Consider the following 17,585-nt stretch of genomic DNA (forward strand, 5'->3'; position numbering starts at 1 on the left):
TCTCCCATGTCCCCCTGCGACAACTCTTACAGAAGCAGAATGCCACGAAGTGCCTGGTGGATTCAAACTGCCCACCTTCCAGTTAGAAGCGTAACCATTGTGTCCACCAAAAGTGGGGAAAAAGCAAAATAGTTTAAAATATTAAAACTCTGTAACAAAAGGTAGGCTGAAGTTTCTATGGGTGAAGTGTGTTGATAACTGCAAATTCTGTACATTGCACCCGCTGAGGGACAAAGCAGATGGAAGGACAAATACCGATATACTCGTGGATAAGCCGAGTTTTTCAGCACATTTTTAATGCAGTTTTTGTGGTAAAATTAGGTGACTCGGCTGATATTCAGGTCGGCTTATACTCGAGTATATATGGTACGATAAACTATTAACTGTGGGATACAGGATAGGAGGGTATACAGGGACAATTCCCTCAACTTTTCCATGTTTGAAATTGTACCTAAAAGAAGTTTTACATTTTTAAATCAGTCCTTAAGATTCTCATCTAGAATATATGAATACGTTTTCAAACTCAACAGTAGAAAGCTAAACAATCCAACTAGGAAAAGTGCAAAAACCCCAAGAGACTATGGACTCAAGAAGGTATCATAGATCAGGCGTCCTCAAACTACAGCCCGCGGGCCACATGCGGCACGCCAAGGTCATTTATCCGGCCCGCCGGTGTTTCTGCCCCGTTTTGTCTTTTTACTTCAAAATAAGATATGTTAAGTGTGCATAGGAATTTGTTCATAGTTTTTTAAAACTATAGTCTGGCCCTCCAACGGGTGTGAGGGACAGTGAACTGGCCCCCTGTTTAAAAAGTTTGAGGGCCCCTGAATGGTAACTAGACACATGAAAAATGCTCCCCATCACTAGCTATTTCAAAACCCCACTGCCTTTGAGTTGTAGTGCCAATAAAAATTATGGCAAAAATATGGAGATCGTGGACCTTTCTAACAACACTGGTGGTAAAATGGTAGTGTCACCCTGGAAAATAGCTCAGTATTTTCTGAAGAAAATTACAAAACAAAGTGTACATTTACACAACAACTGCATCGCAGAGTACCTACCCCAGAGAAATGAAAGCCTATAATCCCAATACAAATAAATACAAGATTGTCTCTAGCCCCAAACTGAAAATAAGCAAAATGTCTCACTTAGGTGAATGAGTGAACTATGATACATCCACACCATGGAATACTACTCAACAATAAAGAAGAATGAATTAAGACACAAAGAAAGCTAGATAGATCTTAAGGGCTTTATGTTGAGTGGTTAAAAAAAAAAGCCTAGTTGAGATGGACAGATAGCATATGATTCCATTGATACAGCACTCCCAAAATGAAACAACTACAGAACTGGAGAAAAATGGGACAGTAGTTTCCAGGGATTAGAGGTGATGGGGAGGATACACAGCACCTATAACTTGAAATTTTTAAGGTAAAAGGGGGGGGGGGGGCGTGAAAGAAACCTATTAAAACTTAGTCTTTAAATTTGTTGAACAGAAATTAATCTGGCTGTTGCTTCCCAAAACCACAAGGTTTAGGTATAACTGACATTAATCTGTGGTATCTAACAGGAACTGTCAGTTCTTTCTTTGTTCAGTCTTGGAATGACAGCTGATGGATGACAAAACCAGAGGATGCTGTTGGTTTCATAATTTAACATAGCAGGAAGAAATATCTAGTTAATCAGTAACGCTGAAATTACAATAATCTAGGAAAACAAGATGCAAAACAAGCTCCTGACTTCATACAACTTGCAATCTATGACAAACAATTAAATGTTTACAACTAATCATATTAATTATAAAAGACAAACACTCACTGCCATCAAGTTGATGCCAACTCCTAGCAACCCTAACGGCCGGGGAGCACTCACTGCCCTCTTAAGTTTCCGAGACTGTTAACTCTTTACAGGAGAAAAAGCCCTGTCTTTCTCCCAGTCGTAGTAATTTTAAGCACTCAAAATGCTGCTACAGACAGCCAAAGCACAGGTTGATACATTCAGTGGATGTTACCTATTCTGTGGGAGAAGTAAAAATGTGGAGAAGCAAAATTAGAGATGATTTTTATTGCATGTTCTTCATGCTTTTGATGGTTTTTAGCGTTTTCATATCAGATGAGTCCTTGAGTGGTGCAAAATGTTGCAAAGTTTGTCTGCTAACTAAAGGTAGAGTCCACCCGAGGCACCTTGGGAAAAAGACCTGATCACCTACTTCCAAACACTCAGCGAACAAAACCCCCATAAAGCACGCAGTCCTACTTGGACAAGCACGGTGCATACAACCGTCAGAACTAACTCAATGGCAACTGGTCGTACAGCTCAAAAAACAAAAAAAGAAAGAAAGAAAAAGCAACCTCACTGCCATGGAGCGAGGCATGCAGCACTAGAAATCTAAGACAATCTCTTAGCTTGGAATGGGTTTATATTGTATTAGGGGGTAAAACCATTTAATAGCATGTTTGGTATTTTTTTATTATTGAAGATGTATCCCCAATTAGGGATTCCTATTGCTCCTGGACCCAGATCCAAAAACTGTACTTCTATTGAGAATCTCTTATCACCTATTTTACTTACTAGTAATAATAATAAATACTAATATTACTGAATAGTAACTATATATTCTTGCATTAACTCATTGAGTCTTCACAATACCACCATAAAGATTTATCTCATTTTAAGATAGAGAAACTGAAATTGAGCGATTTTAATTTTTCCAAAGCTACACTCTTATTATGTAAAGAAACCACACCTGATGCCAGGGAGTTTAGTTCCACAGTATACTCTGAACCACTCCCATGAGATTCTGCTTTATAGTATATAACCACAGCATAAATATAATAAAAGATCACATATTTTTCAAAATAGATGAAAACTAATTTGACTCATTTTATTCCAAAAGTATATAATTGACAAATAGTAAAAATAGTGGATGATCTCATCACTAAACCACCAATTACTTACTACATGCCAAATAGTTACTGGGGAAAAATACCTCATAAATTCTCAATAGGCATTTCAATATGCATTTTTAACAGTTTTACTGGCATATAATTACATATCATACATTTCAACAGATCATATACAAGATAGTTGTGTAATCACCACCACAAACAATTTAGGACATTTCTTCTTTATACTCATTGTTAGCTGCCCATTATCCACCAACCTCTCCCACCATGTTCCTAAGAAATGACTTACTCACTTGATGTCCATGTAGATCTACTTATCCTGGGTATTTGACATACAGAAAAACATACAACATCAAAAGAAACGAACAAAAACAGCCCAACAATGACAGAGAAAAACCTCAGTGGAAAAAAAGCAGACAATATTAAAATGGAACACTGGATCAAAAGTGAGATCAAATTACATGGTGTCACATTTTAACCTAACTACAACCACAGTAATCCACCCGACAAAGTACTGACTGATTAGAAGGCTTTTCTCATCCCCTGTCCAGAGTCATAGGAGATTCAACAGAGGCTTAATCCACATGGGAGACCCTGAACATGGGCTTTGGGCTTTTACTGTCATCCATAACTTTCTGCAAACCAGGTGTTCAGAATAGACAGGCATTTTTGACATTTAATCCTTAGAGCATTACCTATCAGATACTATTTAACCTCTTCGATTAATAAGAAAGGGGGCAGGAAGGCTTAAAGAAGTAACGACATACTCATCTACTCTGGGTCAGGGCAACAGTTAAGACTTGGAACTATTAGTATGGTCTCTCCTTTTTTCTTTTTCTTTCAGTGTCAATCAACATGAAATAAGCAGGATAAGTAATCCCAAGGAGACAGCAATAGGACCAACGGGACCAATGGTTCTGGGGGCATGGGAGAGGAGGAAGGGGCAGAGAGGGGAGCGGTGAGCCACTAACAACAAGGACAGGGGAATAGCAGAGGATCTAAAATTGACAGTGAGGAGGGTATAGTGTTCCTGATCGTGACTGAGCAACTGAAATGTATGGGAGAGCAACTACTGAGAGGTGACCAATGGTTAAACATGATAGCGGAGCATAAGCCAAGAAAAAGAGGAAAGAATAAGAAAGTAAAAATCTTATATATATATATGTATAATAGATATGTATAATATAAATATATAAAGAGGTATATTTGTCTATGTGTGTGTATATACATATATATTCACACATATATATATAAATACATTAAGGAAGCAGATGGACCTTGGGCCTATACTTATCTCTTACCTCAGTAGAAGAATGGTTTGTTCTAATAATGTGGAAATGTATGATACATTCCCAACACAATTGCTGAAGACAAAATGGGTGCATAAGCAAATATGGTGAAGAAAGCTGACGGTGCCCAGCGTCAAAGACATAGCGACTGGAGTCTTAAAGGCTTGAAGTTAAAGATGCAGCCATAACAAGGAAGCAACAAAGCCCACATGTAAGAAGCACACCAGCCTGTGTGATCATGAGGTGTCCACAAGAGGTATCAGAAGTTCAAAAACAAGCAATCAAATTGACGTGAAGGAACACAGACAAAGTGGAGGCCCAAAACCCACCTATGAAATAATTCAACAGTCCCTCACAGAAGGGCCACACAGAAGGGATGATACATCCAGGGTGAAGTATAGCACTGATCAAACACTTAACTATCCTCAAATTCTTTAGAGAACTATTATTGTGGCCTTAGTTTTACCTCATTAATCTTATTAAACCTGTGTTTCTTCATTTGTATAATTAAGATCATTTGATGCATTAAATCAAAGATAAACCCGTAAGAAACAGCAACGAGAGTATAGATTCTCTAAGGATATGGGAAGAGGGGGGAAGGGAGAAAGGGGAACTGATAGCAATGATGACTGTATAACCCCACTCATGGTGAGTAACAGAATTATAAGTGAACGAATACATTGGATGGTTTAAGATACGGGAAAAAAAGTATATATATATAATAATACGGGTTCCTGGGGAGTAGAGTGGGGAAATGATAAAGTGGAGATTATATCAGAGTTCAAGAAAAAAAATGTTTTGAAGCTGATGGTGGCAGCAATTGTACAATTATGCTTGATCTAATTGAATTATGGATTGTTCTATCTGTAAGAGCTCCCAATTAAATGATTAAAAAAAAAAAGTAACAACCAAGTCACATATCAAGTAAGTTGGCAATCAGGATTTGAACCTTAATCTCTGACAAATAAGAGTCTAAACTCTTAACTCTTGCCCTCCACTGCTTCTTACATTGACATTAGGAACTTTAAGACTATCAATTAACTAATAGACCTATTTTATAAACCTTTTATAAAATAGTCACTTTTAAATGACTATTTTAAATGCAAATATCAAACAGCAAGGCACTGGGAAATCCTTAACTATAGTGACAAACCTCAAGATAACTGAGCTGGATCAAAATCCCACACATCCCTGGTCAACTCTCAGTACTCAAAAGAGCCTCAAACTTCCAATATTTATTCCACCCTCTTTACAACTTCCGCCAATGATCTTGCTTATTTCTATGAGAACATGAAAAGGGAAAAGCACCCTTGCCACTAAAGTCAACCAACCCACCTGCATCTGTACCATGCCCTGTCCCTGCAAGTGTCATTTGTTCCTGCAGTCAAGGCGCACTTGTGGATTGAGCCTTTTAACTGTGCAGTTGGCTAAACCCTCACAGCGGATGCCAGAGGTAAGGGCAATCTGTGGGACTGTACTAACAACTCAGAGCAACTCAAAACATTGCCGCCACTGTTAACCCTTTCCCCCTCTCTTACATCATAGATTGACTTGATGGTAGTGAGGAGGAAGAATGGATCATTCCTAGTGTCACACAAACTCAATTTAATATATTCTATCTTTAAAAAAAATAAAATCTTGGCTTTACATTTTCCTCTTTGGTTTCCTGTCTAAAAACCACTGAAAAAGGTTGTTTATAGTTTCCCTCCCATTTTCTCTCAAACACATTCCAACCAGGTCTTCTTCCCTCCACTCAAACTGCTAAAGGCCACCACATTCAATGATCAGTTCTCAGTCCTCAGGTTACTTATCCGTAGAATTTCACCATTTGATAATTTCACCATTTGATAATTCATTTCTAAACAATTTCCTTTGGGTGGCTTTTATTAAGATACCACACTTGCTTGGCTTCTCTCCAAACTTCCTGCGATTGCGGCTCAATCTTCAGTGTTCCAGTCTCTCATCTTTGTCTAATGCAGACGAGGTCAGGGAATGAAGTCAGACCTGCTTCTCCTTTACTTCTACCAGATGTCTTCTAATCCCATGACTTGAAACATCCTGACGCTCCAACAAAGCCTAATGGCTCCAGTTTCAAAATACATACTAAATATCCCCCAACTATTTCTTACTACCAAATGACTTTTCCCTGCATGGGTCTTCTAAGGAGGTGGGGGAAGATACTTGAGAGAATTCACATGTGAGTAATTTCCAAGAGGATTCCTTAGAGAGGCCTCCTGTTGTGTATAGAATGAGCCCTCTGAGTATCAGAGGGAGGGATCTCATTACAGCAAGAGCCGGGAATGGAGCTCATCATCTGGAACCGAGATCCCTACGCAGTGACCCTCCTGGATGCAGATGACAGCTACAACAGTGGAGAAGAAGGACCAGGTGCCAGAGCATGGAACAAAGTGACAGCCTTCCCAACCCACGGTGCAAGTAAAGATGAGGGCTTTTGTACAGGAGTCTGATTCGTGGAATGGGGTGGCTCTGGGCACCTAATTTGGGAAATTGGGCTTACAGAAGTGGAGCTGAATACCTTTGGGGTGAGACTGACTGGAGTGGGGTGCCTCTGGACACATAATTCAGGGAGCTGGGTTTGCTGACCTACAGAGCTTACAATAAATGCCTCCGGGTTGAGGCTTACAGTAGAGTGGTAGGCCCTTTGGGCATCCATTAGCAGACTAGACAAAACTTTGTTAATACGCCCTGATAAACAACACGCTGAGCAATTACGAATGACATTACAACTTGTTAACTTGTTAAACATGAATTCTGTCTGTTGAATTCTGCATAGCCATTGCCATGGATATTAGAACCCAGAATGATAAAATAGAAAATATTAAGATTTCACAACCCTTATCCAAGTATTTTAAGGCATAAATCTTGGTTTAAAATGTTAAGAAATAAACCATTTGCCAATGTGAGTTTTTACATGGATAATTCGGTGGCACGAGACACGTTGGGTATGTTCCCATGCTTTCTAGCTTTGCTCAAGCATAGTCCATACAGCAACCAAAGTATCTTAAGAAGCTTCAAAAAGTTCACAGGAAAATTTCATTATCTTTTACTCCATTTTTCCACAAACTTTTAGAAGCTCCCTTATATTGTATTATTCCTTCACTCAAAACTCTTGAGCAGTTTTCCCTCCCTCAGATTTAAATCTAAAATCCTGATGGGATTATAATACAAGGTCTTTCATGGTCTGGCCTTCAGCTACTTCTTGGATCTGATCTCATATGAGTCCCCCCACCTTCACTCAAGCTTCTGGTCTCATTGCTCTATACCAAGTATGCTCCAACCGCAGGGCTCTGACTTTCTGTTCTTTCTCTCCCATCTACTCACAGCCTCGTCGCCCCAATGCAGCACGTACATCCTCATTCCTGTTTTTCAGATCTATTAGTATGTCAAGTTTTTATTAAAAACTAAAACAAAACAGAAGCCATTTATCTAAAAGCATTCGTAAAAAGTAAGGAACTCAATAGTATATCCTGAAGCTATAAAACATTATAGGCAGTCCTGACTTTGCATAGTAGTACTGGACCACATAAATGATTGTGCAAACTTTTAACTATGGGAAACAATCTTATTAATCAATAGGAAAAAATTATAATTGCTCAATGGCCTTTGAATTGTTCAATGTGAAGAAGCAATGTTAATTTTCTCAAAATATTTAAAACTCTACTATTGTCCATTATAAATGCAGAGGGGAATGAAAAATATAAGCTAGTATTTCTTTAGCATTATAGTAGAGCACTAAAGTCCTAAAAGTTAAAACACTAGAACAATTGAAAACCACTGTTGGTTTTGGTTCGTTTTTGGTAAATATCTTTTGATCAGGAGTAGTCTTTTTATCATATAATGATGACAAAGAATGAGCATCTTTTGATGGCCTGGGTAACTAACATTCATTTGGATCCATAACAGTATGGATCAACTGCCAACATTTTATTCTTTGTGTTATCAAGGATAGGCAATATCTAAACTTCTTTATATTTGATTTTAGGTTTATTTCCAGTATTACCAAGTAGACATCTTTCCCAATCATTGAAGCCTTTTGCTGTAAGTTTACAGGAATACTGCCCCATCATACAAAACAACAAGTTTGTGATGGATCAAATGTTTTAAGGAAGGTCAGGTAGATCTGAAGATGAATGCTAAGTACAGCTCAAAAGGATGCAGCAATTGTATTTTGGGATTTCATAGGGGAAATCTGGGTATTTTCTCAAAGGACACTCGACAATGGTGGAAAAAAGGGGTAGGGGGCTTTAAAGAAAACTGAAAACACTGAACTGGTAAGAAAATGGCCAGGAAAGTGGTTTCAGTAAATTATTTTCCGTCACCACAATGCAGCTGCACCTTCCCTGGTGGTAGCAAGAGCTGTTCTACAAGAATTTCCTTGGAAAATTTTACCCGATAGCCGTCACCTTGCCCCTTCAGACTTTTTTGCCCAAAACTCAAAAAATATTTAAAAGGAACACAATTTGAGCTTCTTGAGTACGCCAAAATTGCCATTTTCACATAGTATGAAGCAAGTAGTGCTAAATTATTTAAGGAAAAGTATTTTTTTAAAAGCCCACTGTCGTTGAGTTGATACCAACTCATACTATAGGACAAAGTTGAGGCTGTAAATCTTTATTAGGACAGCCTCCTCTTTCTCCCATGGAATGGCTGGTGGGTTTGAAAAACCAGCCTTGTAGTTAGCAGCCCAGTGTTTTACCCACTTTGCCACCGGGTCTCCATGGGAAGGGTTAGAGATAAGTAATCATCATCTTCAAAAGCAGAAGAACCTACATGGGGGAAATGTCAAGAAACAATAGCTTCACATCTTAATAGTCTTATTTAATAAAGGTGTCTATACATTTTTGTAGCAATACTTTTCTACTTACCCTGATACAGTATGTGAAATTCCTTGTATGTGAGATTAAAGTCAGCAATTCTGCTTATGAGAAAGCTACAAATACTAATGGCAAGGAGTAAAAAATATATTGATTCTAACCACCATTGACTGTCTCCAGAAATTCTATTCTAACTTGTTTTTTATATTTTAATACTTGTTAATTTATTAAACACTCCTTCTGACTTTCCATGTTATTATATGACATTGTTTTTTATTTCCTAGTCATTCCAGAAACAAATTTTGAATGACTGCTCTCGGGTAATTTTCTAGGCACAAAGAAAAAGAGAACAAAAGATGCTGCCGTTGAGTTGTACAAAGGTTCTCTCCGAGTCAGAGCCGACCTGACAGCTACAGCACCGAACAACAGCGCGCACTTGGCACTTACAGAACAGCACGCAAGGGACGCTATGCAAAAACGCATGCCCGGAGCAATATTTACATACACTGAGAATATAGGAACCCAGTGGTTCATTCTGAACACAATTCTTACTATTAAAGTTCAAAGTGATAACTGACAAGCTTTGTCTGGATAATAGTGAAAATAAATCACATAGCAGAGTTTATGCTGGACTGACTGCCATACTTACAGAGGAGCATTTTGCCAGCTGTTTAAAATACGAAACATTCAAAAATTCTTAAATCTTTCACTTAGAAGCAGGAGCCCTTTTAAAGGAGTACAAAAAGAGATTCTACCATACTACTAGCTTTTACTAGAAGAAGAAAACAAAAACTTTAGTCTTCTCAATTCAGATATGTAAAACACTACAAGTCACGTAAAATTAATACCAACTATTATGTCATTGACATATAGCTCATTTTTTTAAAGTTCCAGAAACTGTAAATATTGATTTAAAAGCAAACAAAAAAATATCGATAATATCGATAAACATAGTAACATATAATTAGTAAATTTAATGGTAAGGAAATATCTGTGCACCTTTTTAAAACGAAATATATTACAGTTTGCATAGATCTCTGGTTTGTTTTTTATTTTCCAATAAAGATTTGTAAGTTAAAAATAGCTTTGAATAAATTCCAAAAGGCTTTTAAAATTATAATCCTAGAAGTAGTACTAATATACAATGTGCCTTATTATAGTAGAGGTGGTGGCATAAATTAACATACTCTCTAAAAAATCAGAATGATAAATTACTAATATGTGACAGTATCTTCCCTATAGATTAAGATTAATTCAACTCCAAATCCAAGCTCACTGCCATGAAGTGAATTCTGACTCATAGTGATCCTATAGGAGAGGGTAAAATGCAGACCATAACTCTTTACAAGAGTGGAAAGCCTCAGGTGTCATCACTGGAGCAGCTGGTGGTTTTGAACTGCTGACCTTGCTGTTAACAGCCCAATACATAAAACAACTACACCACCAGGGCTCTTTGATTCATTTCAATCAAATCCCAAATTACAAGGACAAGATTTTAAATAGGTAATTATTTACCCTTAATTTCATTTTTAAAGGTAAGCAAGAGAAAAAACAAGAATTTCACATTTGCAAGTGGTGAGGGCAGTGGGGGTGGACAGAAAATGAGAGAGACGGAGAGTCTGTCGTGTAAAGATGAGTTAGGATGGGTGACAAGAACACAAAACCTATCTCAAAAGTACTAATAGTAATGCATGTAGATTTGGACTTACAATGTTTTATTTGGAAAACTAGTAATATATAATCAGCTCAAAGTTATTTTTATATGTCACTTAAATTAAAATGTATTACTACTGTCATTTAACTTATTCTTTAAAAAATTATCTGAATTAGTATTTTTCCATTTTTTGCTTAACTTAAGTAATCCATGAATATTTCCTTTCCTGATCCTAGTATGATTTAAAGATAGTAATTCCCACCCTCCAATATCTCTTGATATAGAAATAAGTACGTAAAAACACGGGGTTAGTCAATGAAAAGTTTCGATTGCCAATACTTAGATTTAAGTTCAATCATTTTATTTTAATATGAAATGCTTAAAAAGTGTCATTTTTTCCCCCTTTACAAAGTAAATGAATCCTACGTCTGCTTTGCACCCGTGTGCCAGATACAATGGTTCATCTTGACCTTTAAGGAAACTGTCCCAACATGTAACAGTAAGGGGCCATATCCAGCACAGCATGTTATGTTGTGACGGATGGTATTCGATACAAGACTGAACAGGGACAAAATAAAAAGGGGTCTCAATCTAATGCAGCCAAACGAGCTATTGATAAACTTCTACAATTGGATGAACCTGAACCAGGAGGAGTTGTAGCAACATCAGGCCCGCCTCCTATTCCTGCAGAAACTGTCCTTTCACCTGAACCAGCATTTGTTTCAAAATACATTGGGGCTCCTAGAAGAGGACTGACTAGATCACTGAACCTTATTCTCCATTGCTTGAAAACTTTTCATACTTATTGCTAAATTGCTTCCCAGTAGAATTTTACCATACAAAAGATTTCTATCACCTGCGTGAGATATGCCTTTTAGTGTACCTTTGTCAGTTTTTTAAAACTAATCTAAGATTGCAGGAAATGTCAAAATTTTTCACTGAGAAATTTCATATTAAGTGAATGTTCATGCTTGACTATTATTTCTCAGAGAATGTATTAATTCTTATTGGCCTTTATTAGTAATCTTCAATAAATGTACTGCAGTTAGGGAAAAAAGAAAGAGAAAAATCTGGTGCTACAGGCAGTTTTGTGACGGTACATTCCCTGACCATTTGTTCTATTCGCTCCTTTTGTTTTCCATGTGTATTATCAAAATCAGAAAAAACTTATCTGTGTAAATACTGCCAAAATAAAATATTGTATCTCATCATGAGTATTATCAACAAAAGAATTTAATTTTTCTTTATCTGAGTGCACTTTAGTGATTTGTTTATCATAAGCAAAATCTAGACGACTGTATTACAAATACATTTAATTATATTTTATACTCTTAACCTCACCACATTTTGTAATTGAAATATATTTAGTCTGGCAATATGCCAAACGTCTTAACAAGCACTTAGCAGAACAGAGCGCCACTTACTGGCTTTTAGTTATTAGTCACATGAATACTTAAAAGAGAAACAAGATAACAATATCATTCAGGGATTGGTAGTAAATTTTAATAGACTCATACTACTGTAGGAAAACAAGAATATAGCAATCCAATCCCTCCACTGCACATTCTAATAGCAAATTACACTAGAATTACCTTTTAGTACTAAACCTTAGCATCAGAAAACATACTTAGGAATCAAGGGAAATACATATAAATTAATACAATTTTCAAAAGTAACAACCATAAAGTAGACATTTTTAAAGAGATTAAACTTGAAAATATAATGCATAACCCAAAATTTACTTTAAAATTCTATTTTTTCAATTTTTTTACCTACTAGCTTTAAAAAACAACAGTATAGAATCAGAATAAAAATAAATGAGCTTTAAAAACCAAACTAAGCACATTTTTAAATTATTCCTAAAAACATAGTAAATTAACTATTTCCAAACTGACCTTTCAAACTGGTATTTTTTTATCAGCTAACAACTAGATAAAATTATCTTACTTTCAAAGACATGGTAATTAATCAAGGATGATATATTTACCTTGGTTTGGCTGCATGTTCATATTGGGTCTGGGGCCGTAATTTCCCATCGGTTGTCCTTGACTCATGGTCATCTGATTCTGTACCGGCATACTCTGTGATGATGGCACGGAATGGTTATAACCTCCCATGGAGCCATGGCTACTTGAAGGCATGTTCATGGAACTATTTGTCATATTGAGTTGGTTGGGTCCAGGTCCCTGCATAGGCATATGGTTAGGCCCTTTGAAGAAAAATGATCAGAAGCAAAACATGAAAGTTAAGTAGAGTATACCTAAGGAAGCTTTCTATTTTTGGCATTACTGTCATAATAATAGAAATCTGACAATATCAAAAGTATTCAATCAGTAGCAGACAAAATAAATGCTTTACATGGGTGACACCAAACCTCTGAGAAAGCTGCATTTATAATTCCACTTTACAGATTAAGAAACGTATGCTGAAAAACCAGGACCATTCTGAAAAAGAAGAGTAATAAAGGAGGACCGGTTTTATGAGATAGTAAAGCGTCGCAGCACTGGAATAAGTAAGTGTAGTACAAGCACTCAAATAAAGCAACTAACACATCAACAGACCAGACAGTCTAGAAAAACAGACCCAGATGCATAATTTAATAGATAGTAACAATGTGCAAAAGAAAAATGGGCTCTACTGGATTTAGTTCAAATCCACCAGTCACTCCACTGGCTAAAAGATGTGACAGTCCGCTCTGATAACGCTCCGAAGCAGTCCCAAAAACCTATGAAACCATTATTTAGACTGTGTCCTATACGGTCATTGTGAGTTGTTATCTACTTGATGGCAGTGGGTTTGGTTTGGGACAAAAGAAAGAATTCAATAAATACTAACAATTGGGGGGGCGGGGGAACTAGATTGATTTATCTTATTCTTTCTAATAAAATTAATTTCAGATGGATAAAATACGCAATTCTAAAAAAATGAGAAACTATAAGAGTACTACAATCTATGAGAGAAATGTTTAATAATCTTAGAAATCCTTCACTAAATACAGTATACTCAAAAATTAGGCAAAATAAACATTTTAAATGTATACATGAGCAAAATCATATCAAAATTAATTAGGGGGGGATCTTTTATAAGACATTGACCCAATACCATGAAGTCAATTTCAACTCGGTGACCCTATGTAGGGTTTTCCTTGCTTGGTAAATCTTTACAGGAGCACACAGTCTCATATTTCACTCATGGAGCAGCTGGTGGGCTTAATCTGCTGACCTTGAAGTTAGCATCCCAATGCCTACCCAAGAGCACCACCAGGCCTCCTTAGCAGACATAGTTCAGCAGACTGAACTAAATACTTAAAGTAGAAAGTATATCTAATGGTCAAACTGTGAAACACCTCATGATATAAATGGACTTGAAGACCATCATGCTGAGTGAAGTTACCATATATACTCATGTATAAGCCAAGGTTTCTCAGCACTTTTTTAAAAAAATCATTTTATTGGGGGCTCGTACAACTTTTATCACAATCCATACATACATACATCCATTGTGTCAAGCACATTTGTACATTTGTTGCCCTCATCATAGAATACATCTATTTTTTTCGAGCACATTTGTATATTTATTGCCCTCATCATTCTCAAAACATTTGCTTTCTACTTGAGCCCTTGGTATCAGCTCATTTTTCCCCTCCCTCCCCACACCCCTCCCTCATGAACCCTTGACAATTTATAAATTATTATTATTTTGTCATATCTTTCACTGTCTGACGTCTCCCTTCTGTCATATCTTACACTGTCTGACGTCTCCCATGTTCTGTTGTCTGTCCCCCAGGAAGGGGGTTATATGCAGATCCCTGTAATTGGTTCCTCCTTTCTACCCCCACCCTCCCTCCACCCTCCAGGTATCCCCATTCTCAGCACTGGTCCTGACCAGTTCATCTGTCCTGGACTCCCTGTGTTTCTAGTTCCATCTGTACCAGTGTACATCCTCCGGTCTAGCCGGATTTGTAAGGCAGAACTGGGATCATGATAAGTGTGGTGGGGAGGAAACATTTAAGAACTAAAGGAAAGTTGTATGTTTCATCGTTGCTACACTGCACCCTGACAGGTTTGTCTCCTCCCCAAGACTCTTCTATAAGGGGATGTCCAGTTGCCTACAGATGGGTTTTGGGTGCTCACTCCACACTCCCCCTCATTCACAATGATTTGATTTTTTGCTCTTTTATGCCTGATACCTGATCCCTTTGACACCTCATGATCACACAGGCTGGTGTGCTTCTTCCATGTGGGCTTTGTTGCTTCTGAGCTAGCTGGCCGCTTGTTTACCTTCAAACCTTTAAGACCCCAGACACTGTATCTTTTGATAGCTGGGCACCATCAGCTTTCTTCACCACATTTGCACCCATTTGTCTTCAGCGATCGTGTCGGGAAGGTGAGCATCATGGAACTTTCAGCACATTTTTAATGCAGTTTTTATGGTAAAATTAGGTGCCTTGGCTGGTATTTGGGTCAGTTATACTCAAGTACATACAGTAGTCATCCAGAACAGGGCAAATATTGTATGAGATCATGGTTATCAAATAAAAAAATCAAAGTAAAGGTTTTCATACCAAAAGAGATTCTTAAAAATACTCACACACACAAAAAAAGAGACTTTGATGGTTACCAGACGTAAGGGGGAAAGGGCAGGAAGGAGAAGTAATGGGCTAGAGGTAGAAAAGGAAGGTAACATTTTATAAGAGGGAGAAGAGAGGAAAAAAGGTGGAGGAACTGGACTAGCTATTGAGAATTTTGATAAATTGTTGAATAGAGAACTGTAAACCACCACCTAATTAACAATAAAAAGTTAAATAAAAAACTATACATTCACACACACACACACCAGCAGTAAAAGAATGAAGGACATGAAAACTGCAAAAGGGTTAAAAGGTTCATAAACATACATGAAGATGGACTGCATCACTTACAACAAAAGGAAAATTCAAATTATGAAGCCATCTTTTCATTTCTCAGCTTTGCAGAGATCAAAAGTTTTGATCCATGTAAAAAAGACCCAAAAAGGCCAAGTTTACTAGTCAGATAGATTCCTGGAACCTCAAGACTCTGTCCCTTAGTCACCCTTCGGATTTGGAACTCAACTCTCCCCCATGGATCAATGTTCAGTCAAACCACAGACATATCAGTCAAAGCAAACGGTAACACGGGGAGGTATATGTAGCTTTGAATAATCGGCCATTTTAGATCAAAAGGTTTTACGCAAAGATAAAATTCAAATGGGTTACGAAATAAGGAAGAATGAAAACAGGAAACAGGAAGTAGAGTAAGTGATGTTTCACTGTGGAGAATACAAAGACATGAAACAAGATGTGTGTGAATAGTTGAATGGAAAACTGATTTGTTCTGTAAACCTTCACTCAATTCATAATTAAAAGTTGTAAATTAAATGTCCAAAAAAGAAAGAGAGCGAACTTGGATTCAACCATATTCTAACAAAATGCACTCTGACACATTCAGGGGATATAAATGTAAATACCAATAAAATTTTTGAAAGGATACACCTTTGATACAGGAATTTTGGTTAGAGGAATTTATCCTACAGATATACAAGTTTATGTTTATGTGTGAATGTATATTTGTATATGTGTATATAAACATACAGCACACACAAATTATAGACATATATCCCAGTATATATAAATGTACATAGCAAGACTTAACACAACCTATGCTTCCACCAAACCACTCAATTAAATTAGAGCACACCTGCAAAAAATGTGTCAACCCCCTCCTCCCCCAAAAAAGGAATGACTGTAAAATACAACCTTAAGAGGCAAAAAAGATACATGGAGTATTTAATGTCTACTACAATTTGTGGTGAAATGAAAAAATATACATATATTTATATGCTTTTAAATATAGAAAATATTTATATGAACTAGAAGCCAATGCCCCTCAAGTATCTGCAGTACCACGTGCATGTATTATTTGGTTCTGAAAAATCAATAAACTGCTTTGAAGAGGCATTAAGACTGCAAGATTTGTCCAAAATCAAATAGCATTTATATCTCTGCCACTTAAGATTACAAAGTGGGATACTTCAAAAACTAAAATAGGAGACTAGATGCAAATCTGTACGTATAAAAAATGTCTTGAGAAATGCTATATGGAAAAGAAATTAGGTTACTCTCCAACTTTTGGAAACTGTATAGTATTCTACACAAGTTAGGTTATAAATGGTGGTTAGTTTCTGGCTTCTAAAAGAATGGAACATTTTAGATGACTTTCCATAAAAAGCAAAACATTATCAATCACTATAGCTACTCAACTGCCTACTGAGTCTTAGATTCAAGTACATGGAGACGTCCAAATCCTAGTTAAAGGTACTACCATCAAAGTCTCCCAACATCTTCTAACAAACATGCCCTGATGAGGTAATCGTGGATTCAGCAAGCAGCTTTCTCCTGACTAGAGCCTGAAAAGTACTTATGGCTTTATTCCATGTTGGATATGAGTCATGAATGTTGAAAGACTTAGCAAGAAATAGAAAATAACCAAGACCCCACTTCCGTCTTCTGTAAACCCAGCTGCCATGCATCTCAGCCAGAGACTGCTCTTTGCTTCTCTCTGCATGTCCGTCATTCCTGAAGACCAAAGTTACCAAATCAACAATATCAGCTAGAGAAGACACTAGCATTAAAATTGTTAACTACTAATCTTGAAAATAAATTCTTTTGTTTTTTTAAGTATTTCCCTTGTTGTTATCTATATACTCCTTCCTTCTTAACAAACAAACTTTGCCTTTGGAAAGTATTCTCATATTTAATGTAGTGAATATGCTGCACTAACAATCAAGGACATGTGTAGGTTGTTGCTGTTGCTACAAAAACAAAAGTTTAACTCTATTTTTCAGATTAAAAATTCACACCAGTAAAAGGTAACTAAATAGG

General features: G+C 36.9%; 1 protein-coding gene across 3 annotated transcripts in view; it reads right to left on the bottom strand.

The window, feature by feature from the left end:
* Positions 1 to 17,585, bottom strand: part of SS18 (SS18 subunit of BAF chromatin remodeling complex) — an 87,109-nt gene that overhangs the window by 33,270 nt on the left and 36,254 nt on the right. For all 3 annotated transcript variants that reach the window (XM_045296226.1, XM_004702917.4, XM_004702916.2), the window contains exon 5: positions 12,672 to 12,893. In XM_045296226.1, coding sequence (XP_045152161.1) covers positions 12,672 to 12,893 — 222 coding nt within the window. The remainder of the gene's footprint in view (positions 1 to 12,671; positions 12,894 to 17,585) is intronic.

This window comes from Echinops telfairi, unplaced genomic scaffold (genome assembly GCF_000313985.2).
Source record: "Echinops telfairi isolate 266 unplaced genomic scaffold, ASM31398v2 ScPeMD7_7400;HRSCAF=8409, whole genome shotgun sequence".
Classification (NCBI taxonomy): domain Eukaryota; kingdom Metazoa; phylum Chordata; class Mammalia; order Afrosoricida; family Tenrecidae; genus Echinops; species Echinops telfairi.